Source organism: Drosophila subpulchrella, unplaced genomic scaffold (assembly GCF_014743375.2).
Source record: "Drosophila subpulchrella strain 33 F10 #4 breed RU33 unplaced genomic scaffold, RU_Dsub_v1.1 Primary Assembly Seq354, whole genome shotgun sequence".
NCBI lineage: Eukaryota > Metazoa > Arthropoda > Insecta > Diptera > Drosophilidae > Drosophila > Drosophila subpulchrella.
Genome location: NW_023665577.1, coordinates 8,233,775 through 8,261,762, shown reverse-complemented (window position 1 = coordinate 8,261,762; position 27,988 = coordinate 8,233,775). Strand labels below are relative to the sequence as shown.

At 43.4% G+C, this 27,988-nt stretch overlaps 2 protein-coding genes across 11 annotated transcripts in view; both read right to left on the bottom strand.

Moving 5' to 3' along the window:
• Positions 1-460: 460 nt before the first annotated feature.
• LOC119560071 (coiled-coil domain-containing protein 39) lies at positions 461-6,598 on the bottom strand. The gene is made up of 4 exons (XM_037873378.1): positions 6,214-6,598; positions 6,009-6,156; positions 2,511-4,319; positions 461-1,185 (listed from the first exon to the last, which is right to left on the bottom strand). Exons 1-4 carry the CDS (start codon positions 6,463-6,465, stop codon positions 494-496), a joined length of 2,901 nt encoding a protein of 966 aa, XP_037729306.1. The 5' UTR covers positions 6,466-6,598; the 3' UTR covers positions 461-493.
• Positions 6,599-9,916: 3,318 nt separating this feature from the next.
• LOC119560382 (E3 ubiquitin-protein ligase TRIP12) overlaps positions 9,917-27,988 on the bottom strand; it is a 31,898-nt gene continuing 13,826 nt past the window's right edge. For 2 of the 10 annotated variants that reach the window (XM_037873790.1, XM_037873792.1), the window contains exons 3-12: positions 26,237-27,253; positions 22,816-24,015; positions 22,147-22,233; positions 18,459-20,293; positions 16,947-18,054; positions 15,852-16,834; positions 13,397-15,256; positions 13,148-13,336; positions 11,519-11,720; positions 9,917-11,318 (exon numbers count right to left, since the gene is read on the bottom strand). In XM_037873790.1, coding sequence (XP_037729718.1) covers positions 10,858-11,318; positions 11,519-11,720; positions 13,148-13,336; positions 13,397-15,256; positions 15,852-16,834; positions 16,947-18,054; positions 18,459-20,293; positions 22,147-22,233; positions 22,816-24,015; positions 26,237-27,253 — 8,942 coding nt within the window. In that variant the 3' untranslated portion in view covers positions 9,917-10,857. The remainder of the gene's footprint in view (positions 11,319-11,518; positions 11,721-13,147; positions 13,337-13,396; positions 15,257-15,851; positions 16,835-16,946; positions 18,055-18,458; positions 20,294-22,146; positions 22,234-22,815; positions 24,016-26,236; positions 27,254-27,988) is intronic. The other 8 variants (XM_037873793.1, XM_037873795.1, XM_037873796.1 and 5 more) reach the window with 8 other exon arrangements.

The window sequence follows — 27,988 nt, the reverse complement described above, 5'->3', positions numbered from 1 at the left end:
TAACGTGTGACATCGCGCTTTTAGAAAACCCTACTTACTTTTCATTTTCTGTATTCAATTAGGAACATTTTTTTAAGAGTTCCAATTTAAGAATAGGTAAATTTCGGTATATCCGTATTTTTATTGTGAGTGCAATACATATTTAAATTGTTATAGATAGTTGTTTTGAAGTCTGCTTAAAAATTACGAATAATATTTATCGTGGACTAAAATATATATTGCTGTGGGAAGGGAAGAGTATTCGCTGGACGAGCTTGAATACCCGATCCACAAAATACACACTTGTGCAGTGATATACCCCCGATGAATTTGTTGTGGGCTATTTTTATTACCGCTCTCTTGTTTTGACCCGCTTTGGCAACGCATTTTATTCGCTGTTCCGTTTAGACGGTCAATTTGTAAACACTGCTATGACCAAGCACATGAAGTCCGAGCAAGCAAACGGGTTGAGACGATTGAATAAGGAATAATTAAATAAATATATTAAAGCAAATTATTTTTTCTTCGGCATGGGCAACTCAAGGGATATGATGCTGAGGCCGGATCGGGAGGTGGTGGAGGAGCTGTCGTCCTTGAGGGAGCTCATGTCGGAGGCCGAGGACCGGGCACTCATTCCCTCGCACTGGAGGGACTTGCCCTTGACGCTGATGTAGGAGCCGCCATCCTGATCCTGTGAGGATTTGGCCGAGGAGCTGCTCCAGGACACACGGCTGCACGTTCGCTTAAGGTGCATCGGCAACTTGATGCCCTTCCGCACCAGGATTCCCATTATGTCTGCGCCGGTTTCGTCGCTGCTGGCCAGATCGGTGAGCATGTTCAGAGCCTTGGTGTTGCGTGCCTCCAGCTCCTGGAGGTTCAGATCCCGCTCAAACTGCGCCAGGTACTCCTCGCTGAAAGGCCGAGCCCTGATCTCCCGCATCTGCGTGCGGATCTCGCGCTGCGCCCTGTCCAACTTCAATCGCTGATCGTCCAGTTCGCGCTCGATCTTCTCTAGAACTGCTGCATGCTCCGCCCGACTTGCCTTGGCCTTTTCCATCTTGGCAATCAGGTCCTCCTCCTCAGCCCGTTGGGCTGCGTGCTTCTGGTCGTAGTGCTGCGCCTTGCAGCGTAGCACCTTCAGCTTCTCCAGCTCGCGACAATAGTTCGCCTCCAGCTCCTTCAGCTCCAGCTCGGCGCGCTCGCGATCTGCAACAAAGAGGGGAAGCTTAAGGTCATGTAGGCTTTTTCGATCGTGGGGATGAATTTTTTTTTGATTCCTTAACTCTGGATAAACGGATATATACAATCCGCCAAAAAAAGGTGTCTAAGTGGAAAATATTTTAAGGTTTTTATAGATAGTGAATCCAACTTTAGTATAAGCACTGTTTCACACTTTTGATAGTTAGGTGTATGATTATTCCCCTGATGAATGTGCGGATTATTTGACTTCAGTTTAATTCTTCAAGTAAAACGAACTTGAGCATTTCAAAGTTTTTTTTATTTAGACCGTAATTTCAACACAAAAATGTCACCCGCGAATTCTGTAGGTTAAATAACCCGTATCACTTAATCATAGTTCTAGCCAAGAGCTGCTTTTATTTTATTTGCGAGTTCTTCAGGTCAAATAATCCGCCAATTCTTCACTTCGAAAGATTCGCGAATTCTTCAGGCCGTATCTGAACTGTAACTGAAAAGCACCTGATATTTTCCACCTTAATTTTACCTGAGAAAGAATCAAACTCTTTCCTCGAATTCTTACGTCTTAACTTGGTATTGCAAACAACTTCTAAGATCTCGCAACTCCACTGATAGTTATGAGATCCATGAAAAAAAACTTCATACTTGTTACACAAATAAATTTTACGAAAATGGTTTGTATAAAATAAAACTCACTAATAATCGTTATTGATGATTTTTGTCTACTCATCAATTATGATCGTTGCCTGAGTTTTGTAATAAAACTCAACAAATAGTTGTATTATTTAACTTAGGAAAATAAAACTCACAAAGTAAAAATTATGGTGGACCTGCATACATTGACCAGTTTGAAGTTCAATGGTGTTCGTTAGTCAGGTTCGTGGATTTTGCTCATACCCTAGCCTAGATCCATTGTTCTGGACCGTATTCTCTTCTATACTGTGGTGAAGCATTTTTTTAAGATTTCAGAATTCCGAATTTTGTTAAGTAAGATCGGAAGACTGTATCATAAAGCTGGTATAGAAACAATCGATACATTTTAGTTATAAGTTATATAAGTTATTTTTTTAAAAGTTATAGAACAAAAATGTTTTTCTTGCTTAAAGTTCTTATAGGTTGTTATACGTGTATTAATATACGCTTTGCTTAAAACAACAGCCATTTGCTCAGTTAAAAGGATGTTTATAATCGGACGAATCGGACCATTAAATGTGTAAAGATTATAAAAGCCTCTTCCGACCGCCGATTAAAAAACTAGTTGTGAAAGACGAATTTTGTTCGGGGGTCTCATAAAAAAAGACACTGTAAGTTTCAAAACATTAGCTTAAACTTACCCTTCGAGTTATCGTCCACAGATCGGAAGGTCTTGCGGTAGTTGTCGTTGGATTTGTCGAACTGGCGCAGCGTGTTCTCCAGGGCGACCAATTCCTTCTCAGCCTTGAGCACCTTCTTGTTGAGGGCGTCGCCCTCGTCGGCCAGCATCTGGCGCTCCTGAGCGCTTACCACCTTCAGCTGGGTGCTGGTCATAATGGAACCGTCCTCGTTCTTGCCCAGCAGTTGGGCGGTCAGTTCGAACCTTGCCTTCATCGCCTCTATTTGCTTCTTCCGTTCGCCAAGATCGGCTCGCAAGGTGCTCAGTTCCTCGTTGAGGTGCTTCTTTTTGAGGAGGAGCACTTCTTCCTGGCTGCGGAGCTCAACGGTGCGATCCTTCATGGCTCGCCGAAAGGCTAGTCGGTGCTGCTCCAGGTCGTAGGTGCCCTGTTCGCAGCCACCAATTCCCACCTCGAGGTCGTTGCAGCGCATCTTGACCATGTTGAGGTCCACTATGAGCTCGGAGTTCGCATACCGATTCTGGCGCAATCTCTTAACAGTGCCCTCGCAATAGACTTGAGCCTCCTTGATCTTGAACCTGACCGTTTCGAGTTCCTTCTCGTCGGCATTGTATTGCACCACCAAGTTGTTCATGTTATAGTTGAGCTTCTTGTTCTGGGCCTCAGTGGTGGCTATGAGGCGCTGTAGCTTCTCGTATTCCTGCTCCAGGGCGTTGAGACGGGCCAAGTTGGCAGCTTCAACCTCGGGGTCGTCTGCCAGACCCTTGCTCTCGGCATACCGCCGCTCCGCCTCCAGGCACTTGAAGGACAGACTGTAGTGGATCTCCGTCTGGCGCTTCAGTTCGTGATTGACCTGCTGCTGGCTGCGCTTGATGGCCCCCAGGTTGGAGACCAGGGAATCGTTCTGCACCTTCAGGATCTTCTCCTCGTCCTCCAGCTCGGTAACCTGCCTCTGTGTGCGGTACAGCATCTCGTTTACTTTCTCCTGCTCCTTGTCCAGGTTTTTCAGAGCAGTCTCCTCGGCCTCCATCATCTCCTCCAGAATATTAAGTCGCTGCTCCGCATTGAGTGCTTTATTCTGTACGGACCTCAGCCGGCCATCAACCTTCTCCATCACCGAGGAGAAGTTTTCTATCTCCTGGGCCTTTTCATCGCACTTCTTCGATTGACTGCGGTTCTCCATGCGCTGCATGTGCAACCGGTTCGAGAGATTCTCCAGTTCCCGACGCAGGCCATCGATCTCGCGCTCCTTCAGCAGCGAGGCATCGATCAAGATCTGTATCTGGTTCTTCATGTCGGAGGTCTCCTCGTTCAAGGCTTCGATGGCGATCTCCACCTGGCGGTTGTTGTCGATCGCGTCGGTCAGCTGGCTATCATGCTCCTTGTAGGTCACCGCCGTTTGCTGCGCCTTCTGGGCCAGCTCAGCGCACTCCAATTCGCTGCGTTGGATGTCGTGCTCGCGCTGGGTCATCTGGTTCACTGCGCTCTTCCACGTCTCCACCATCTGGCGACGCTCTGCGTGAGCAGACCTATAAAGACACGCGGTCCGCTCCAGATTCTTCTCCAGAGTCATCTGCTCATCGTACAGGAGGACCACCTCCTTGCGCCGCTTGTCTATCTCCGCCTGTAAGAGCTGTCGCTTCGTGTTTAACTCCCGGGCCTTCTGCTGATCATCCAGATAGTACTTTTCGATCAACTGGTAGCCCTTGTTACCATCTTCCATGGCCTCCTGCCACTCCACTAGAGTCGACTTGGCCGTCTTGATTCGGGAAGTCAGCTCGTCAATCTCGCGCTTGTTCTGGCAGATCTTACCTGGGATCAAGATAATAAACAGTAAATGTAAAGTACACTTTATGAAGAATACTTTTTTAATACAATATGTTGAATAAGACTTCGCCCGTGGATCCGCTCAAGGTGAAGTGCCTTAATTATCAGTTAGTTAAATTTTAGTTAAAATTTTTTTTGGCGTCAAAACTGTGGGCGTTAGAGAGGGCGTGGCACATTAGCGTAACAATCTTGCACTGTGTACGTAAGCTAAGGAATCTAAATCTGAAATCCCAAATCTCTCGAGTTGATGATAGTTTCCGATACATCAGCGGTCATATAGGAGTTTTTGGTTTGTGAGGGCTGGCGTTGACGTGGCACATTAGCGTAACAAACTTACGCTGCCTACGAACCTAAGGATTCTAAATCTGAAATCTCAACTCTCTAGCTCTTATAGTTTTTGAGATCACAGGGCTCAGACGAACATGGCTTGATCGACTCGGCTAGTAATCCTGATCAAGAATATATTTACCTTATGGGGTCAAAAAACGCCTCCTTCCACCTGTTACACACTTTCCGACTAATCTAGAATAACCTTTTATTTTAAGAGTAACAAGTATAAATAGAACAAGCTCCTTTCCCGTTTCCCCTTGCCGACCGTATGACCAAAAAGGCAGGCTCACGCGCTCTCTATGTAGATCTTACTCCTCGCTATAACTCTACAAGTAAAAGGCATAACAATTCGCCATTAAACTGAGCAAAATCTTCTAATTCACGTAAAATTTTATATAAATTCAAGGCAGGTCACCATAAACCAAACTATTTACATATGTTTTTTTTCTTCTATTTTTCTAATACTTAGGCTGATTTTATCGGAGCTGTCTTGGTCTTACCTTTTCTAAATCAAACGGCGATTGCACTAGATTTATTGGTTCTACTTTTATAAATACACAGACAATTGCCTTAAAAGAGCTAAAATTTTGGGATTAAGCGTACAGATTCTTGGGCTTTCTGGGCAGCGCAAGTTTGTTCCATCGGAGTGCCACGTCCACTCTATAGCCCACAAACATCCATAACTATAAATCTGTCTGTGTGACACCCACATTCTTAAATATTTTCTAAAAAATTAAATGGAATTTTAGGATCAATACCCATCTACATGACAAAAAATGTGTTAAATCGAAAAAATTATAAGCCAGTAAATGAATATAAGCTAGGTGGCGCGTTCGTGTGATTTACAATCTCGAAAACAGCCAATTTGCTACATGCATATTTCCATCTCCCTTGCACTCACTTCAGCTGAGTAACCGGTATCTAATTTTTTTTTTTGACTTATTTTAAAGTGTGCTGCCTCTTTGTTTTTGAGTAAATAGCGTATTGACATGCACCATAATTTTAATGCTATATATATTTTCAATAAAAGTAGCTTGCTAATTATATTTTATGGGTAAGATAAAAATAAAAAAAAATTTCTTTTTTACCCTTCTTACATAACTATATTTTATAGTAACCATTACGTATGTAAATGTAACTATTTTATGGGCCAAATCGCCAATTTGATGGGATAATTTGACCAAGAAGTATTTTTGTGTGTACGACTGATGATACGACTGATACCGGTGTAACTATAGTTAGAAATAAGAAATTTATGCTATTTATAGCAATGTTTAATGGCGAAGAGTGTTTCTACATACATGTTCGTATATATCTACCTTAGTATATGAAAATTTTACTCACGTTCTGTCACCTCGGCGTATTCAGTATATTCCTGTAGCTCCTTTTCATTCTTCCTAAGATCCTCTTTGATCTTGTTTCGCTCCAATATCACTAGCTGAACTTTGTGCGCCTCCTTGATAACATCATCCTTCAGAGAGCTGTACAGTGTCTATAAGGCTAACGAATTAAAACCAACAGGACCAATACATCCCTCCTGAAAACTTACTATATTCTGCTGAATAGTGCCCTCAATGTTACGGGTGTGTCGTTCCACCGCCTTTTCACGTTCGTCTAGCGAATTCATGTGCTGTTGAAGCTCCAGTTTCAAAGCCCTTAAAGAAGCCAGCTCCTTTAGGATGGCTAGGTTTTCGGCACTTGCCATAGGGATGTCCGAGTCCACCGCCCAGCCCATAGAGGCCATTGCTTCCAGCTTGAAGTCATTGAGGGAGGCCCCCTTCATGTCATCGGTGCGATTCATTGTGCTACAAGATTAGCCTCTCGGCAGGGCCACAGGAAATCGGATCGCTTCAGAGTTTTTCAGGAAAAATTTTTCGTCTGGTGAGAATGGGAAAACATGTTAGAATAACCTTTATTTCGTTTTCCGTTTCAATGACAACCAGAAAAGCAAACTTGCTTCCCATAACAACGACTGCTTAACAAAATAACAACTACACAGAAAAACAGAAACTCGACTATTAGATACCCGTTAGTCAGCTTAAGGGAGTCCGAGAGGGGTGGAGATATGCTCATAGCAAATGTCTAGCTTTTATAGTTTCCGAGATCACAGCATTCATACGGACGGACAAACAGACGGACAGACGGACATGGCTAGATCGACTCGGCTAGTGATCCTGAGCCTTCTACCTGTTAAATACTTTCTGACGAATCTAGTATACCCCTTTACTTTACGAGTAACGGGTTTAACAAGTAAGGAAGCTAGTTTCGGCAAGCAGAAGTGTATATATGTATGTACCCTTGCAGATTGTTTATAATGCAGCTAATCCTAATTTCAAACATTACAAATTTTATTTAAGAAATATTATTAAAAATGGTACATTTAGATTTACAAAAAAAACTAAAGCTGTGGTTGTGTTATTTTGACATTCGTTTTTCAATTTTCAATTAAATTCGTAATTCTGAAATAATAAAAAATGGTTTCGAAAAGAATATAATTTAAATTAAAGAAGTTTTAATTATACCCGTTGCACGTAGAGTAAAAGGTAGGAGGAAGCGTTTCCGATCCTATAAAGTATATATTATATATTCTGGGTAACCTTATAGCCTAATCAACTACAAACAGCCTTGAATTGAAAACTATTTACTGCTTACCATTTTAGAACGTTTGTGCTGAAAAAGTTCTTACATTGAGCACATTTTGGATATAAATTTCTAATAATCCCCAACTGTTTATTCTGAAAGTGTTCGGTTATAAGGCGCGTAAGTTATACAGTGTTAATGCCCGTGAGCGGCAAGGCGTAAGTAAACTAAAAATATTATTATTATAATATATAGATATAGATATATCTAAAATCTTGTTCATTTTAGTTTCCAATACTTATTTTCCTTACTAGCATATAATTTAAGCCCAATTTAATTTTACAATATATGTATATTGATTAAAGAATTATTTGTCCCTAAATTATGCCTGCAACTTCCTTACTATATTATTAAATCTTTCTTGTTTTTAGAAAAAATACGACTATATAAAGAAATTATTCATAATTAATTGTACACCGAAAAGTTCTGAAACCTGTTATTTTCGGTCTTGGAGGTTCGTGCTTGAAATTTTGGGCGGCTTGTGGGCTTTAAAATGGGCTTGGCATATTCGCGTAACAAACTTACACACAACCCCAATTCTCTATCTTTGATAGTTTGCAAGACATCCGCGTTCATACTTACGAGTTTTTTAAAGTTTGTGGACGGTTTGTGTTCGTTAAAGTGGGCGTGGCAAACTTTTTTTGGTCAATCGATAGGTTTTAATTAGAACAATACATTCCACAAATATCTAGAATCTGCATGCCCAATCCCAGTATTGCAGCTTTTATAGTTTCGGAGATCACAGCGTTCATACGGACAGACGGACATGGCTAGATCGACTCGGCTGGTGATCCCCATGAAGGAAATATATACTTTATGGGTTCGGAAACGCTTCCTTCGACGAATCTAGTACACACGTTTACTCTATGAGTAACGAGTATAAAAATAAAGGTTAAATTATGTAGAACAGTGCTATTAGATGTCGTGTTGTGTGCAAAACAGTATTCTTAACCTTCGAATCTAAGCGAACTTTGGTCAGATAAAATTATTTCGATAAAATGTTAGTTTGATTAAGCTTAAATCTAATTATAAATTTGGGAGAACAATTTGCTTGAAGCCAAAGTTCTCTTATCGAACGTTTAGAACAATGCAATGAACTTGAAACATCTTATCTTTGACTCTCTTACGGGCAAGGACGAAGGATACCTGGACGCTGGTGCCTATGCTTAATACACCTCGATCCTTAAGGACTTCGAGGTTTCTAACTAACCGCTAGGTCCCTACACCTACCAAAATCACACAAAAAAAAATTACATTTAAAACAAACATTGCACAGGCAAAATATTTCCATGAACCATTGCTAGCTTTTCATGATAATGGGATCCACCTGAGTATAAGTCCCAAACAAACTTGTGTTTCATCATACATCTAAGAATGTAAAAAACCGATGTTTACCGACATGTTGGATTATGTGGCCTATATAATTGGACAAATCTTAAATATTTTTGTTCAAAGTTCAAATTCCCAAGTTTTTCATACTTTCTTTGATCAAATCCAACCCTAAAAAATTTTTTTATGGAAGTAATTTTTATTTGTCTTGGAATCTGTTGTTCACTGTATGCTTTAATTTGAAGCGTTTTTATGACGATATTTTATATGATTTGTTATAGCAATAAAACCATTTTTGTTTTGTTTTATTATCTAGTCCTATATGTTGTCAAATTTAAAATAAGTCATGGCAACGTTTAGAATCCGAGTAAACAATTAACAAGGAAACAAACTTGCGCTGCGCAGGAAACCCGCTCAGCATGCTTAATCTCAACATTCTAGCTCTTAAAGTTTCCGAGATCTCAGTGTCCATACGGACAGACGGACATGCTTAGATCGACTCGGCTAGTTATCCTGATCAAGAATGTATATATACTGGGGTCGGAATCGCTTCCTCCCTTCCTTATTCTACGAATCTAGTATACCCTTTTACTCTACGAGTAACGTGGATCGGCTATTTTCGTTGTCTGCCCCTGATGTCTACATAAAGGTGATTCCAATACCAACTCATTAAATTGAATGCACTTCATTTTCATATAATCTTTTTATTTTATTTGTTTTCTGCTTGGTTGGTTTGTTTTTCTTTCATGTCGTTATCATAGAGCAAATGTACTTGTTGATGTAACTACATAGGTATTATGTAATATTACTGTTATTTGATAATTTAATTCTAGCCTTTTTATGTAATAACTTGACCAGCATCTCGGGAGATGCCATTGTTTCAGTTAAGTATAATTATTTAATTTATATATATATGATTTTATAGTTATATGTATGTATATATATACCACATTTCAGTAATCAGTTTTCAGTACTGCAAAGATTTGTATCTAGTTTTAACGTAAGATCGATTTCGCTTTTGTTTTGATGGTAATCCATTTTTTTAGATTTTTTATTAGCATTGTTTTGTTTCTGTTCGACAACACAAAAATGTATGTATATGCTTCAAGTACTATATAGTTATGTTATGTTAGTTTAAATATATTATATTTATATATATGTTAGCATAGTTTATGTAGAAGGGATGTGTTCTAAGCACTATCATCGTTTTATCCGCTTTTCCTTACTCAATTTCTCACGTTTAATTTAAACATACACCCATGATGATGGCATTTGTTTTTATATTTTGTTGTAACACAGCTTGCAAAATTTGCATTCAATTTTCTTGTAGGCATGCAAGATACTTTATGAAGGTATATTTTTGTTTAATATATTATTAATTCATTAAATTTAACTTTAAAGGGTGGGCGTTTTTTGTTTAGATCATTTATTTTGGGTTGCTATTTGTAAAAAATGATGAATTTTCTCACTTCCATATAAGGGCTACTCTTCAACCTCCAATGCTCCATTCCTCTTCATTCTATATTCATTCATTTTTGTTTTCTAATAAGCGTTTATGCACATTTGATGCTTACAAATTAATTAAACTCATATTTAAACGCCAGAGAAAAAAGTTCAACATAACAAATAAAAAACTTAATAAAATAATTCTTTGATTATAGTAAGTATAGAATTAGCGAAGAATAATAATAATGGTGGAAAGCAAACTAAAACAAATTTAACTAGAACGCAACGCTTAGATCGAGAGTTCACCGCTCTGTTCGTTTTCGGTCGGACAAATGATTGGTTATTGAATAATCCATTTTTACTATTCAATTTATTTAAGGTAACATTTTATGGGAGAGGTATGGGGTGTATACATCATTCGTTTTTATGTTGACTTCTTCCCCTTCAGCATTCCTGTCCTTTTCTTTTGTTTCTTCTTTTTTGCAAAAGTTTGTAATAAAAAATATATTTTAATTATATATTTATGTTGAAATTTAGTATGACGCGCGCTTGCCAAAAAGGAAAAGTTAAAGGACGGGGAGAAGCGCGCGCGACGAAAGTAACTTTCGTAAGAAAAACAAACAAATAAGACCCATCCAGTTAAGCCATGCTGCAGAAGTTTTATAGCGGAGTATAGCCGAGTGAATATATCCCATGTAGTATTTTGTTTAGTTCCCGTTTGTGTTGCTGCAGATCATGTTATTGGTGAAGGGGAGTTGATTTTTGTTCCGTTGCTTGCTTATGAGAGGTGGAAGGACATACTGCCCTCGTTGGCGGCCACTTTCAGTTTCTGCCGCATCACCTCGCGACTGGAGTAGTCGGGCAACTTTAGATAGTTGACACAGGTCATCACAGATGGTAGGTAATCATTGGGGTTTTGGTTTCCATCCAGCGTCTTGCGCACGATAGTAAGTGGTGGCGTGAGGGCCTTAAACCCGCCAGTCGGCAGGCGTGGTGACCCAGTCACGAACTGCAAGAAAGCGCGCTGCTCGTCGCGATTGTACGAAGCCAGGATCTCGTACAGATATTGAATAGCCTGAGACTCCTGGTGGAATCCGTGATCTGTGCGGCAGCTGTCCTGCAGCATCTTAGTCTCCCACCGCGACTGCTGTTGCTCGCTGGCCGATCCACAGAAGACGCACTCCAGCTCCTCTGGATAGAACATGCGAAGCCGTTGGATCGGAAAGACGGAATCGAATCCTATGATAAAAAAAAATGTATATCAGTAAAATTTAGATACGATTGAAGACACACAAATAATTTGATAAGAAATTGCGAGTTAGAATTGAAAATCAATCTTGCATCAGTTTTAAAACAAAACCGGGTTATTAGTTGAAGCATTTTGACTTATCAGTTTTTAAATTATAATTTTTGTCAGATATTTTGTGACTTTAACTTACCCTCACGCAATGCCTCGAACTGCTTCTGGACACCCTCGATCAGGAACCAGTATGTGACCAGCGAGATGTACTGGTGGAGGTTGTGCACGGTCACCGGTGTATCACGACCGCCACGACACAACTCAATGTTGGCATGTCCGGGCAGTACAAAGTCAAGGCCCAGGTCTGAGATGGGGCAGCCATCCAAGTCCAGCAGTTCAATCTAGAAATGATATAATAAAATACTATTATTTCACAACCAATCAACTATTAACAATAAAAATCAAGGAGGAATGGTATAGTTCAATGTTCCTACTGTTGAATACCCGTTACTCTGTTAACCAAATTAAAAATGAATTTAATTGTGACGATAACGCAATATTCATAGTTTTATACTGACCACGTTAGTTAAATAAGTTAAGGCTTGTACGAAGTTTGAACAAAATGTATTCATGCCATTATCTATGAATGTTTTAAACTTGATTAAAATGTATTTCATAATGAATGACTAAGCTAGGAAATTTGCATATCCTTTAATACATTTTTAGGGCTATACCAATTAATATGGGGAAAACTGGGTTTTATGGTATATTTTAAAACTAGTTTAGAGTCATCCGTATAATACAGAAGCCGGGCATTTGGAAGATTTGTATACAAATAATACTACCTGCAATAGAATAAAGACTTTTTGAAAAGTTTCATCTCGATAGCTTTAAAGCTGAAAGACTAGTTCAGTTGATCAAGAATATATATATTTAATAGGGTTGGAAACATCTCCTCCTTCTGTGCAAACTTCCGACTCAAATCATAATACCCTCTTAAATGCAATAAAAAACCAGTGAGTACGCTATAGTAGAATCTCAGATAACAAAAAGCGCCACCCATCGTTCATTCCTATCGCCACGCCACATATCGCGAAACCTAGGTGACGTTATGGGCGATTGTGGGCGTGCCACCCTGCTGTAACAAACTTGCGCTGCGCAGGAAGCCCAAGAATCTGGATGCCAAGTCCCAACACTCTAGCTCTTATATTTTCCGCGGTCTCAGCGTTCATACGGACATGGCTAGATCGAATCGGCTAGTGATCCTGATCAAGAATATACACACTTTATGGGGTCGGAAACGCTTTCTTCTACCTGTTCCATACTTTCTGACGAATCTAGTATACCCTTTTACTCTACGAGTAAAGGATATACAAGTCTTAACTGTTGCTCATGTTTTGACTTTACGGGGTCGATTCCAGTAGGCTTGATAAAATCACATAACTGTGTTTCCGAGTTACGAAATTATGTCGACATGTTAGGAAAGCTTGTACATGGCATAACTTTTTACCGTCCTCACTTAAATAGGAACTATAAATATTAAATACAAATCGAAAATGTGCCCAATAAATTTTAGTTTTTCAGACTTTCCCTTCTTAATAATTAATTAAGCCTTTTATTACTTTACCAGTTCTGCGTAATTTATAATGAACCTAAATAGCGAAATCTTTATATAATTTAATTCTTGAGGAAATGGTGAATGTATTTAGTCTGTATCTTATAATCGACTGGTGTGGAGTATATATTTAATTTTGTCTTGCATCTTATTTATTGTCTTTTTAAAAATAAAATTGTGAATAAAATAAATGTTCTTCATTGTTGTACTCACCTTTTCTGTCTTCTCCATGGCATCGATGTTTGGGTCGGACAGAATGTACTCTCGCTGGCGCACCAGATCCTGCAGACGGACCAAAGTGTTTTGCACCTCCGGAGCCACGCGCATCAAATCGGCCAGGCCAATCGAATGCTCTTCGCTGACAAGCCAACGATAAAATGGCAACGAGAAGGGCAAGTCCAACTAAGACGAAGAATAAAGGTCAATTAAATCACATTTCAAGAATTTAATAGAAGTTCCTACCATGCGACTGTCCATAACCGCCTTGGCCATGAACTTGCCCAAGAACTTAAACTTGGCCTTGGCCTTGGTCATTTGCGGAAGCTTCGAGGATTTACCCAGAGGCAGAGGGAACAAGCCGTGCACCGCATTCACATAACTAATCAAAGTTGTGGTTGTAGTCGTGGTGGCACTGGAGTGATTCGTAGTGGTGTTTTGCTCCACCACACTGGTTGTGGTTGTTGTAGTGGTGCTGCTGGGATTATCAGTTGCTGCTGGGTCAGCAGAGTTTATATCACTAAATTGCTGTGCGATAATCATATTTAAAGCATTCTCATTGGTGCCGGCGCTGGAGGAGCCGTGATCCCCTGGCTGTGACAGCTGTTGTTGGCCAGCCACACTGCGCAAGAGATGCGTGCGACTGCTGGATCGATTGGGTGGAGGCTGTTGCTGCTGCACGGTTGTTGTTGTTGTGGTGGTGGTGCTGCTCACAAGGGACGCTCCTCCCACTGCTGGAGGACTCTGGTCCATGGTGGTTGCTTCGAGGGCATCCTCAATGTGCAACACTGTACTGTTGGCCTTCACCACATCCACAATAGTCACAGAGTTTTGTCTGTAGCTATCGCTTCCATTCCACAGCCCCAGATCCGTACGCTGCAACTCCGCAGAAACCAGAGCGTAAAATTCCAGTGTAGGTCCCAGACCCGTGCCAACTTCATTCTCATACTGAATTTCAAGCAAAGCCTTAGAGTGGCCAAAGTCCTGAAGGATGTGCTCAGCCTGTTTGAGTATCTCCGTACGGGAAATCGCACGCTTGCGGCGATCAAGGCGAGGAGCCACGCGTTCTGAAGATTCGGCTGCATTCAGATCGGGCGTGGTGTCCAGCAGACGCTGCAAAGCGCGATCCCGATCGAAGCTGGTAGCGTAGAAAAGCAAGTGACGCGTCTCGAATGGGAAGAGGAACGGACAGGCCATGCCTATCTGGGGCAGCCACTGCGGTAGGTTTCCCGTCATGATGACAAGGGGATCCTGCAGTTGGCGATTCGCCTTTGCCGTGATCTTCGGGTGTACAAACTCCGCCTGGGGTATAATGTTCTGGCGCACCACACACCCGTAAAGGTGCTCCCAGTGGCGATTGAGAGCGTGGATAACTCGCAGCATACACAGTGCATCCAGCGAGGAATCCTGCACTGTCACAACATCAGCCGGAAGCGAACTGCTGAGGAATGGCTTAAGAGCTGAAATCACTCCCGGAGCTATTCCTTCGTGCCACAGCTCAGTCTTCTTGCGCATAAACTTGCTGCTAGATTTGTGGGCCTTCTTCGAGGAGGATCCTCCACCACTGGCCACTCCTGACGAAGAAGAGCACGAGGTGGAAGTATTTGCATAGCTAGAGGCGGAACTGGAGGTGCTCTGCTGCTTTTGTACGCCACTGCTACACGAGCTGCTACTGGAAGCTGCTCCCGCAGCCGCTCCCGAGGCAACTTCCTCCTCTACGGGGCGATAGTAAATGGTGTGCTGCTGCACCCATATGCTGGCATTTCCTAAAAGCGTCTCCGACTCGTTGTCGGTCTCCGGCTGTTCACTGACCAGCGGCGAAAACTGCTTGACTGCCTGGTAGACGGTCATGTTGTAGGGCAATACGTGATCCCCGATCGTGAACTGCAGCTTGTGCTTAAAGCCCGCCTGTGTCATCACAACAGCTGCTACGTTGTCGTCCATATCTTCCTCACTGTCGTCGTCGGAGTCGGCTCGGATGCCACCGTATCCGCGCACCACCAAATACCGCTCAATGGCCTGAACCATGGCCAGCGGGTCGATCTTCACAGTGCCGCCTTTCCACTGACGAAGATTGCTGCACTGTGGATGACGCTGCAGGTTGCACTGAGGAAGAAAAATAGGAATATTTTAAGTCACAATAAAAGCGATTGATTTATTTTAAGATAAAATTTATCTAATTCAATCATGAAAAGAGTTGTGGGCGTTAAAGTGGGCGTGGCACCCGGCAGAGTCAAACATTCGCTTCCTAGAGACTTATAGAATCTACATGCAAGATTTTTTTTTAACTCTCCAGCTCCATGTGAGCTTCACAACGCTAACCTGGCGATAGAAACTTCAATTGCTTAAAACTTTTAATTGAATGGTGCGATTGTATCCATTTTTGGAATGTAAATGGGTATTGATAAACAAAACAATAAGAATTCTACGGAATTTGAAGTCACAACTCCCTAGCTCTTCAAATTTCGAGATCACATAAATTATACGGGCAGACAGACGGACATGGCTAGATCGACTCGGCTAGTGATCCTGGTCAATATAAAGTATATATTATATAATCGAAAACGCATCCTTCTACCTGCTACATGGTTGTCTCCAAGCACACTACACATTTAATTAACTATTAAACTGTTCCGTTGCCTATTACGATGTTTTCATTAACTCAACGAGTATTAATATTAATTCATTATTTCCTACTTACCTTTAGCTGGTGAGTGTTGAAGAAACGCAGTGCACTCTGATTGGACCTGCCTCCAGGACCAGCGGGAAAGTCATGCACCTTGACAGGAAACTGTTCTAGTTGCGTGACGCAACCGTTCAACTTGGCCACAAAAGCGCCAAACGCAAGCGGCTCGATTGTGGGCATCTGTCCGACATTCTGGAGCAGAGGCTCCAACGGCAGCCCAGCAAATACGTGCATGAAACTGCGCAGGCGAGCATCGCGCTCTACCAATCCTGTCTCGCTAGTCATATAGTTAAGCATGGCCTTGATGAGGCCCGAATGATTCACTTCGAACGGAGAGATATCACTCTCCAAAAGAATGGTCTTCAGCTCGAGGAGAGCATCCAGACAGTCGTGGTAGCTCCCATTGAGCTTAAACAGAATGCTGGACAGACGCTCCAAGACGTTGGTGCTGCCCGCCGTGGACAATGTAGTATTGGCTGTCGAAGATATTGCTGCTCCGCTGCTTCCGCTCTGAGTGGATCCACTTTCCGGGGCAGTCTTACTCCGCCTGGCCTCCTGCTCAGTGTAACGCTTCACAAAGTCTACAGCCTGCTCTCGCACCCACTGGCGTGCCCTTTCCCTGTTGGCCGCCGCTAGGAGATTGGCGTGGGAGATACTCTTGCTGATACTTGCCGCAACTGCTGCTGCGTTCAGTCCTCCAGCTCCACTTCCACTGCCATGTTGGCCCACTGTATAAGCCAAGCCAGCTCCAGAACTGGATCCACTTGAGTTAGCGTTCCCGGAATCTTTGGAAAGGCCGTGATGCTGCTGCGACTGCTGATGGTGGTGATGATGATGGGCAGTCTGGCGTCCCCAGCGAGCCGGATTGAGCGATGCCAGGAACGATGATTTGGTCGACCCGGCGTTGGTCGAGTTTCCGGCATTAAAGCGAGACTTGGAGCTTCCAGAACCACCGCCTGAACTGGGCGTACTTCTGCCTCCGGTGCCGCTACCAAGACCTAAAAAAAAAACCAGAATCGATTAGACTAAGGAAAAATAATTTTTAAAATTCAGTTCCCATAACTCTGAAGTGAGCTCTTTGGTTACAAGAACATAGACAAATATACGTACTTGTGGCACGGCTAAGAAGTTCGTGCATAGCCGAACTGGCTGAGGCGGGTGGGGCTCCTCCTGCTCCAGATCCCGCTGCTGCAACTGCTGCATCGTCTTGCCTGGATTTGGCTCTACCACTGCTTTGCGACTTTCGCTTGGGCGGCGCTTTTCGCTTTAGCATGTCCGTCATTTTGTGCTGCAACGCCGAGGCTGAGGACGAGGAGGACGAGGACGAAGATGAGGCAGCGGCGCTGCTGGTGGAAGCCACCACCAAGTGGGCCGGCTGTTGCTGCTGTGGTTGGTAGATGACCTGAGGCACCTGCTGCCCTTGTTGCTGAGGTCCAGTTGGTAAAAGCTCCAACTGCGGTGGTGGTGGTGGAACTGCCGGCTGCTGGAAGTGCACGTACTGGCGTGGATCCCCCTGCTGTGCCACAAAGAAGCCAGCGGAACCTCCAGCTGTCGAGGATGAAGACGGCGCTGAGCTGCTGTAGTTATAACCACCAGCTGGAGCAGAGGTTCCTGAGGCGTCTAACGCTCCGACAGGAGTTCCTTTGGCGCTGGCTGTCAGTGCGTTCATGGCATGCGAGAAGCTCTTCACGCTGTACGATTGATGCTTGCTGCTGCTGGGTGTCGTGGAAGCACTGGACGATCCCGGAGCGTTATCCATGAAGAAGGGATTAACCTGCAGGCTGTTGGCGGAGGCCGGAGCTGATTGTGACCCGCCTGCATTGGCTGTCGGTGTTGCTGTTGTGCTTAGCGGTTTTGGCGAGGGATTCGCGCATATGGGATTATTCGGGTCCGTCAGCTGAGTGAACTGGTATATAACTCCCTCACGACGAAAGTGAGTGCCAAAAACATCGGGCAGTTGGCGCATTAGGATCTCAGCCATTTGAAGGGCTCCCACCACGATACGCAAATCGTTGCTGCCCAGCATGCCAGCAATGTGGCTGGAGACCAGCTGATACTTAAGCACCTGTCGCAGCAACTCCGGCGTGGCGTAGTAAACCATCCGAAGAAGTGCACGCAGGCACTTGTAGCGTACATTCGGTCCGGCCGACGAGCTGTATACTTCGTACAGCACATTGAAGATGTGTTTGATAAAGTCGGCAGCAAGACCTCGCTCCTCCTAAAAAGGATACAACAAATAATTATAATTAAAGTGTTTAAAACATTTGAAACTTTTGCTAAATTTGAGTTTGATACTCAGAAGATTAAGTCAGATCATTCGATTGTAACAAATTAAGCCTTGAGAGTCGTAAGGTAAAATAATAATAATAATATTTATATGTATAATAATTAAAAAATGTTTAAAAATATATAGATCCCCGAGTTGAAGGTCTCAGTCCCCAGCACTCGAATATTCATAAAATTAGACCTATTAGACCTATACAATGTCTAAGTTTATAAAATAAAAAAAAATATCTTGTCAATTTAAACTTGAATTTTGTAATTAAAAAAAAAGTTTTGTAAATTGAGTATTGGGTATCATTTGTTGAATTATACGACTAATAATTTTTTGCTTCTATTTACCTTGAGGCATGCGATTCTTGCGTCCAGTGATGGGCGTCGCTTCACTTGGTTTCCACTATTTCCTGGTGGATTATTATTGTTGTTATTGGAGGCTGCTGCCGCAGCAGCAGCGGACGTGGATGCCCCTCCCGAAGACGCTGATCCCGCTGCGTTGGTGGTCAAGTCCTGCCCCGCTGACATGGGGGCCACGTAGTTGTGGTTGAGACGACGCTGAACGGGACGTGTGGTGCCCGTGTCCTCGTTAATCTGTTGCATGGCATGAAAATCCACAGTGTAGGTGCGTCCAAATGTGCTCAAGCTGATCTCGTCCTCGCTGCTCTGGTTGGCGGCCTCAATCAGACGCGAATCAATAGTGGAATAATTGTGCCAGGAACCGCGATCATCTCGCCACTGCCAGTGCACCTGATCCTGGGTGTTTAGCGTGGGCCTGTCCAGCAGAGAATCCACAGCGAAGATGCCATCCAAAGGTAGACGCGGCATCAGTTCACCAATAAGGCAGGTGAGTTCGTACAGCTCTGAAGGTGAGCGTGAGACTAGCTCCACATGCGTGGCACTGGCAGCGGCCGGCTCAGCATTTCCAGTGAGCAAATAGAGCAGGGTGGCCGCTATGTCGTTCCTAAGCAGAGAGATTGCCAAATCCGGACAGCTGCCACACATTAAACTCAGCATCCGAACCACGGCTGTGAAGGTTCCTGTATTTAGGATGGCTGGTGTGACCAGCAGTAGTTGCTGGCAGTTCTTCAACAAATCTGGACTGGCGATCTGCTGTAGACGCTGGCTGTCGTGTTGAAAACTCTCCACCAGCCGACAAAAAGCAGAGCACACGCTCTCCACACACTTTTTATCCTGCTGAGAAAGTAGGCGAGCTAGTAAAGGCAAGCTTTCCGCAACGAAGTGGAATTCCTCTGGATGCATGTTAAGGCAGCAATTAGCTGCAATCGCCAAGGCCGCTCGCTGAGCCACAATCGAAAAGAAGTCCAAATAGGTGAGGCAAGCCGAAATACCATTTGCCTGCAGAATGGCTTTGTTGTGACGTCTGGAGAGAATCTCTAACGCGGTTAAACTTTGTTCCGCCACATCCATGCACTGTATAACCTGAAGTTTCTCCAGAAAAACTGGAACCGCCTCTACCACGGTGCCCGAGGATCGGGGCAGAGCTTCCAGCATGTATGCCAATGCCCTACAAGCATTGTTCATGATGTCAAAGTTGTGCTCCATTCGAAGGAGTTGGATTAGTGCAGGGACCACCTGCTTGATAGGAAAGCCGGCGAGGGTATCCTCATTTCCCATCACTAGCATCTGGCACATTTCAATGGCAGCCTGTAGCTGCTGGGATTCGTCGTGGGACTGCAGTCCTTGCAGAAGTTGATTGGCCTTCGAACTACTGCTGTTACCAATGGTGCGGTGAAGGATGTGAGTCATTCTTGGACCAAGGGCTCCAAACAAATGGGGCGGCAGACCGCGAGCTTCTAGCAATGCTTGTAGACGGCCCACCTCACTATCATCACTCTCCGAATCGGCGGCAGCAGCTCCACCGGAACCGCTGCCATGCTGACTGGCACTGCTTGTACCGGTGGTAGTGGGCCCTCCGCCCGGAGTCGACCCTGATCCCGCTGCAGTCACATTGTTGCTGCTGCTGTTGCTGGCTGGTTGGCCGGCACTGCTGTTGCTGCTGCTGGTCGCGCCCACGGCGCTGGTGGTTCCTCCGGATGCAGCTGATGCTCCTATACCTGGTCCTGCTCCTCCTGCTGATCCACCTCCACCGGTTCCACCTCCGACGTCACGTGCGGCACTCAGAGCGGCTGCTACAATGCTTAGATTGGCTGAACTGGCACCTAAAGTCGCGTCACGAAGGAAGGCACAAAACTCGTCATTAATATTATAACTTGACATATCTTTTGGAAACAATCGTTTCCCGTTTTGAAGGATTTTAATCTGAGTATAAGTAATAACATGAAACAAATATGTCAAAACAGAAAGTACAGGCTTACGCTAACGGCCCTATGAAACTTGCTTAACTTGAGTATTATTTTAAAAGTCATGGCAATTTAGACAAAAAATGGTCGGCCTTTCCAGTTTTTGAATTTTTCCAGACCTGTCATAATTTTCACTTCAGAAAAATTAGTTTCACTTCAGGGTGAAAACTGGAACAGGACGGATTGAACCACAACGTACATGCTTACAGATTCCCTATGACTTTTGAAAATAAATCCCATCAGTTAATCGAAACTTAGGCAAATGTAATATATATAAATGCACAGGCAACTCGGGAGATAGATTGGAAACATACAAAATATTGGAAAAAGCAAGTAATTAAGAAATGGTAAACAAAACGAATTGGAAATAAATACAACTCAATTGCAACATTAATTTTATAATGCTCAAAATTAAAAATTTCTTAATTGCTTTTTTTATATTTATTTTTTACTTCTAATTGAATTTTGACCTATTATATTTAGGACAACGTTTTTTCAAATAATTTGTTGAGTTCAGAAACATAATAACGATCCCATGGTAATTATACCCGTTACTCTTAGAGTAAAAGGGTATACTAGATTCGTCAGAAAGTATGTAACAGGCAGAAGAAATCGTTTCCGACCCCATAAAGTATATATATTCTTGATCAGGATCACTAGCCGAGTCGATCTAGCCATGTCCGTCTGTCCGTATGAACGCTGTGATCTCGGAAACTATAAGAGCTACAATACTGGGATTAGACATGCAGATTCCTGAGATTCCTACGCAGCGCAAGTTTGTTTCAGCAGGGTGCCACGCCCACTCTAACGCCCACAAACCGCCCAAAACTGTGGCTCCTACAGTTTTAATGCCAGAATAAAATTTTTTACTGAATTGTATTGTTTTCATCAATACCTATCGATTAACCCAAAAAAAAAGTTTGCCACGCCCACTTTAACGCCCACAAACTTCAAAAAATCGTAAATATGAACGTGGATATCTCGGAAACTATCAAAGATAGAGAATTGGGATCTCAGATTTAGATTCCGTAGCCTTGTACACAGCGCAAGTTTGTTACGCGAATATGCCACGCCCACTCTAACTCCCACAAACCGCCCAAAGCTGTGGCGCCCACAATTTTTATGCTATATAAAAAATTTTAACTGAAATGTATTGGTCTCGTCAATACCTATCGATTGCCAAAAAAAAAAGTTTGCCACGCCCACTCTAACGCCCATAACGCTTAAATCTGTCTACCGCCCACATAACCATATATTGAGATCACGGGTAGGTGGCGCATTTCAGTCTCGCTTTGCTGTTTGCATATCTCCATTTCTCTTTGGTCCCTTTAGCTGAGTAACGGGTATCTGATAGTCGAGGTACTCGACTATAGCGTTCTTCCTTGTTTTAAATGAATGTTGTTAGTAGCGAAAAATGATTACACGATTAAAACTAAAACAGTTGGACAGGTGGTATATAAGTTTAAGATTCATAAAAATCAACTAAATCAAAACTAAAACATCAAAAATAAAACAGTCTAAAAGTGTGTTACGAACAAAGTACAGAAATGGGTGAAAGATCAAGTTTGCTGCCACCTGGGTCGTCTTTTATGTTCTGAGTGAGGGATTTTTATGCGGAGGGTGAAATAAATTCAAAGCAAGGCAATATGTGTGAGAATGTACTAAATTGGTGCGTATATGTTGAGTACTGATCGATTGGGTTTTACGTTTACCTGGCGTTATTTGCTGTCCACCTGCATGCGGCGGTCCACTTGGCGGTTGTTGTGCCATCAAACTATATGTTAAAGCATCCGAAGCTGCTAATCAGAGAAGAGACCGAGACAGAGAGCAGGTTGTAGAGAGAAAAAACAGAGCAAAACAATGTTAAGTTCACTATTATTTTAGTTCAGTTCAGTTTGGGGAATTGTTTGGGCAGACACCGCGAGCAAAGCAACGCAGGAATGAGCGAGCGGAGACAGAGAGAAAGGGATAGGGGGTTGGCGTGTTTTGGAGGTGTGTAGTTTTTGATTTTTCTTTCAGTGCAATATTGGTTGTATTATCACCTATACTATGACCAGCACCAAATAAGATTAAGAGTGATACCAAGACCCTATAATATGTACAATATACTCGTTCAATTTCGTTTTTACTTCCACTTTAACTTTTCTCATTCAGATTGGGAAAGTACAAATGGACTATGGCACATCGGACCACAATTAACCCTATAAAGCCTAGTCCCTACAGTGCGTGTGTGTGCTAACAGTTCCTTTCTTGTAACCAGGGGTCCCAAACTAGCCCCAAAATAAGCCCGTTCTAAAGAGTATTCAGGGGCCTTGGCTTTTGGTTTGCTTGCGGTCTCTTTTCCTTTCCTCCTTTATATTCCTCCTCCTCCATCTTCTTACCACTGGTATGCGTCACTTTGGGACCCGGATGTATTTGTTGCGCCTGTTGCTGTTGCTGCTGGGGATGATTGCTCCGATAGCTGAACAAGAATCCTGGCTGCACGAGCGTGGCACGCTGCTGTTGTTGCTGCTGATGTTGCTGTTGTTGCTGATGTAAAGCCAGTTGCTGTTGTTGCTGCTGCTGCTGCTGCTGTTGCAACTGTTGCTGATGACGCACGGCAACTACAACGGTATTGCCGCCCACCTGTTGGTATTGATAGGTACCAGGCGGTGGCAGCAATTGCTGCTGTACAGCAGCAGCAGCGTTGCTATGTTGCTGTTGCTGCTGGTGGTGTTGCTGCTGCTGTGCTGCTGCTGCTGAACTCACACAAGAACCCGTCTTGCCACGTGAACTGCGTCGCAGTGAGGAGTGTTGCTGCTGCTGTTGCGGATTGTAGGCAACCTGCTGCTGCTGCTGCGGAGGCACAAACGTGGCTGCTGTAGTGGCTGTTGATGGCGTGTAGCGGGTTAGCTGCGGCGGTGCCTGTTGCTGGTAGAGTGCTGGCGGCGGTCCTGCCCCTGTGGAGGTAAAATGGTGCGGTGGAGGTTGATGCAACACGGCCACAGAACTATGGTAATAGTGCGGCTGCTGGGGCTGCTGCTGCTGCTGCACGTGTTGCTGTTGCTGATGTTGCTGATGATGCTGATGGTGTTGCTGCTGTGCAAAGTAAGCGGCAGCAGCAGAAGCCGGGGGATAGTGGGCCGCTGCCGCTGCTGCTGCTGCCGCTGCTGTTGGTGTCACAAAGGAAGACAAGTGTGCAAACTGATGTGTGGGCAGCAACTGAGGTGGCTGTTGTTGTTGTTGTTGTTGTTGTTGGTGTGCTTGTTGTTGCTGTTGCAACGGAGGTTGTGACGGTTGTTGCTGCTGCTGCTGCTGCGGTGTCAAGGCATATGGCGTGGTTGTTGCGGCCGTCGTAAGGTGCGGCATAATGCTGTAGTCAACAACGTTGTTGCTGGCGTTGCTGTTGCTGCTGCGCGTGGCACGTGGCCCGCCCCCTCCAGCTCCTGGCCCCGCCCCCTGTCCATGGGGGGCGGCACGTTGCTGATAGCCGGACGACGTTGTTGCTGTTGTTGCTGCCTTTACAGTGCTTGCTGCTGCTGCTGTGTTGTTCTTTGTTGTTTTTATGGTGTTGCTGGCACGGTGTGGTTGTTGTTCTGCTCCTTTGCGAGTCAAGTGTGGGTGGGGGGTGTTTGCGAGTGAGAGAGAGAATGGTGGGTTGAGGGAGTAGAGAGAGAGAGAGAGAGTAGTGGGAGACAACAGTTAACAGCTTTATTTATTGATGTTCTTTTGGTTATTATTTTCTTGCAGCTACACTACTTGAGTTAGTTTGTTTGGCTTGTTTTTGTTTTCATCATTTAATGTAATGCAAAAAATAGTATTTTGAGCGCAGTGTGTGTTTCGCTTTCAAAAGGGTAATGGCAGGGGAAAATCAGGACGGGAGACTGAACGACCTTCTGTCGCTGACAATGATGATGTTGCTGCTGTCGCTTCTGATGTTGCACTTGTTGCCGACTCTCTCACACTAGTCTAACCACACGCACACACACGCACCCGTCCGTGTACTTGTAGTTTTTGTATTTTGTTAAGTGGTCACCTTCCCTTTTATTAATGTTTATGATGCACTTTGTTGTTGCTGCTGCTGTAAAGTTGCTTTTGTCGCCCCTGCTGCTTCTGCTGCTGCTGCTGCTGCTGCCTTACTCTCTCATCTCTCTCTTTTTTCCGCGCTGCACATGCCGACTTTTTTGACACCACAATATTTTCGACTTTTCGCTTTGGCTCATTGTTTTTGCACAAAAACAACAACATCATCATCATCATCATCAACAACACAAGCATCAGCAATTGAAGTATTCTTTGACTCAATAATCATATTATAAGAAGATACTTATTTTGATAACTTTTGATTTATATTAAAAATGATAATAATTCAGCTCAAAATTGAGCACAACTACATTTGCAACAACAACAACAACGTGCAAAAATAAACTTTCTTTTGAGGTGTTATGAAAAGGGTAAAACGAATAGGAGTGTGGAGTTACCCAAAAATAAATTTAAAAATAATGTTTTTCAGCACTATGAAGTGGTGTTGCTGACCTAACGCACATTTTTTGTCTAGCCCTAACCCCGCATAAAATAAGGTATTAAAAAGATACACAAAACAAAGCTCTCTGTAGGGAGGACACACTGTTCAGTTCTCGCATAAACAACAAATAAGTCTATCATAGTACAAACACAATGTGATTCACATGGGGGGTTAATAATATAATGTGGGCGTTTCTTGGCGTTTAGATAATAAGCGTAAATTAAGTAAAATAATATAAATGAAATGTACATTGGGGATGGGTAAAAGGGTGGGTGAAATGGTAATGGTAATGGAGATTGTGGTTGTGGTTAGATGACCACAGGTGACAGCACACCCAAAGTTCTGAACACTTTCTGTTAAAGCTTTCTTTGAACCATAAATAATAAGTTACATACATGCAGTAGTTCAATTGCACAAGCAAATGGTAAAGTTACTCCTCAACTACGAACTCTTTAATCACCGCAGTTTTTATATACTCGTTCGTAAATACAATATATTTATGCCTGTTCCAGGCGGCGCAATGTACGAATTTAGACTGCCAGTCGATCGTTTGTCGCTGGCATATTTCAGTGCGTTGGCATTCCGAATCATTCTCCTTTTATCAAAATCACATTGGGGAATAGCGACAAGACGAAGGCACTTTGTAGAATAAAAGCTTCGCCAATGTATAAGTAAACGTATTTTTCGCTACTGATAACAAATGCGCTGATAGACAATAAAAATCACATTATGCCAACAGCTTTTTGACAAAGTGAAAATCATTTTGTATAACGAAACCTGAATTGCGACCCAGGATGATCTAGACTTTACACTTGTGAAATTCGAAATTAGGTAAACTCAAATGTGAAACTTTTGAATTTTAAAAAATATTCTTTAACAGCTTGCTATCAGCAAGAACATTTATATTTGATCATTACAGATCATTAATTTGTTTTGCGCAGTATACAAAAATTGTTATGAAAGTTTGTATCAACTCCTTTTAATGTTTTAACATAGACTTTTAAAGCCAAATCGATAAAATAAAAGAATTCTATTAGGTTTAAATTGGGCAATGAGGTTAAAATAAATAAAAACTTATGTTAATGGAAGCGTACCCAAAAAGTGGGAGTTCAGTAAATATTAATACGAAAGTGATCTTTTTACAAGTGGTTAGCGATATATAAAGTTCATGGTTACACTAAATATACTTTACAACAGAAACAATGTGTCAATATTTACAAAAGACTTCTACAGACATACAATACGTACAAATGGGATATGAGTGCTATGCACTGGATGAATAGTCCGAAGAAACTCACCACCAAGTTCACCAATCAGTTGCTGGGCGAATTCGCTCTCTGAGAGGTCTTCCTCCTCGATGTCTTCGTCCTCCTCGATGTCGTCGTCTTCCTCGTCGTCAACGTCCTCCTCCGTTGTGATCTCGTCCTCCTCGGCAACAATCTGGGGGTCTTCCTCGTACGACGAGCCCGCAGAGTTCACGATTTCGTAGAAGCCCACCTCCTCTTCCTCCTCTTCTTCTTCTTCGTCCTCCTCGTCGTCGTCGTTGTCCTGCTCCTCGGGCTGGCCCTCCGCCTCTAAGTGACCCTGGCTGTGGGATACTGCTGCCTCTGGTTGAGTCAGAGCCGTCTCGAGGGTCGGCAGCTGGTCCTCCACGTCCAGATTCACGTGTACCGGCTGCTGTTCCTCCGCTTTGCCTTCCGCACCAGGTTCTTCTGTTCCTTCCCTCTCTGTGTCCTGCAGATTCTGCTGCGAGTGGCGCAGGCTCTTTCTGTGCTTGCTAATGACACCTGACTTGCTGCTGGATCCGGATCCCGCTGATCCGTTCCGGCTGGAGGCGACAGTCTCCTCCGCTTTTACCGTCTGTTTTTCCGGCTTCTGGGAGGAGCGTGTGTGGCTAACCTTGCGCGTTTTTCTGTAGTAGTTCAGCAGATTGCTGCTGCGTCCGGCGCGAGCAGCTGCTGCCCCTCGATGGGGAGTGGTATCGACTACAGCTCCCGTTCCGCCACCGTTGGCCTTGCGCTTGTTCCGATTGCTGGTCGGGAAGCTCGTAGAGCTGGCACTGGCCCGAACCTGTTGTTGATGGCGCGCCGCCGCAGCGCTGCTTGTACTCGGCAGCTCCTCCGGGGAAATGGTCTTAGATCGAGTGCGCTGCGCAACACAATCTCCGGAGGCTTGACGAGGCGTCTGATCGATGCTTACTGTAGCTAAGCCAATTCCTGCTGCTTCCCCGCTGACTTCTGATCCCAACGTCGGCTGCAAGCGGCGTTTCTTAAGCGGCGAGCAATGCTCCACCAACTGATCTCCTCCGGGAGCTGCTGAAAAAGGCATCGGAGAATATCTGTTTATTACTTGGACTCGGTCGATGGGTTTTTAATTATTTTTTATTCTGTTGATTTTTTTATGGGAATAGAGGAAACTATCGAATGATTTTAAAATTTGGACAAACAAACAAATACACATTGATCAATTTAGAAATGTCAAAGTGGTCGCCCAAAAAAAACGAGTTGCCAGTTTTTTAATTCCATACGTTTTTTTACCCGTTACTCGTAAAGTAAAAGCGTATACTAGATTCGTCGGAAAATATGTAACAGGTAGAACGAAGTGTTTTCGACCCTATAAAGTATAAAGGCGAGCGATTTAGCCATATCCGATCTCGAAAACTATAAAAGCTAGAAAGTTGGGATTTGGCATATAGACTCTTGGGCTTCTTTTGTGCGGCTTTCGCATGAACTAATTTCATTAAATTAAGGGAAGGGTACGCAGATTTCCATTAAGCGGTCATAATGAATTGCTCTGCTTGTTCTCTGCCGCCACACAAACAGTGTAGAACAGCGGACAAGTCACACAACACGATAGGCTGCTCCGTGCAAATTAATTTTTTACAATACTAATACAAAATGCATAAATCAAAGTTGCATATTTGCTTTAAATATGTACAATTTTTATTCGTTTTCGAAAAATTAAAGATTATAATGAATTTGAAAAAAACTGTGAGCTTCTTTCTCACAACAGCAAATAATCAATCGCTGTCCACGAAGGATTATTTGTTT

What these genes read in the sequence shown, in the direction of transcription:
- LOC119560071 (XM_037873378.1), bottom strand. Translation starts at nt 6,465, where the DNA reads ATGAATCGCACCGATGACATGAAGGGGGCCTCCCTCAATGACTTCAAG. An exon ending in GCACTATTCAGCAGAATATA is followed by an intron (nt 6,157 to 6,213) that starts GTAAGTTTTCAG and finishes TTAGCCTTATAG; the next exon opens with ACACTGTACAGCTCTCTGAA. An exon ending in ATACGCCGAGGTGACAGAAC is followed by an intron (nt 4,320 to 6,008) that starts GTGAGTAAAATT and finishes TCTTGATCCCAG; the next exon opens with GTAAGATCTGCCAGAACAAG.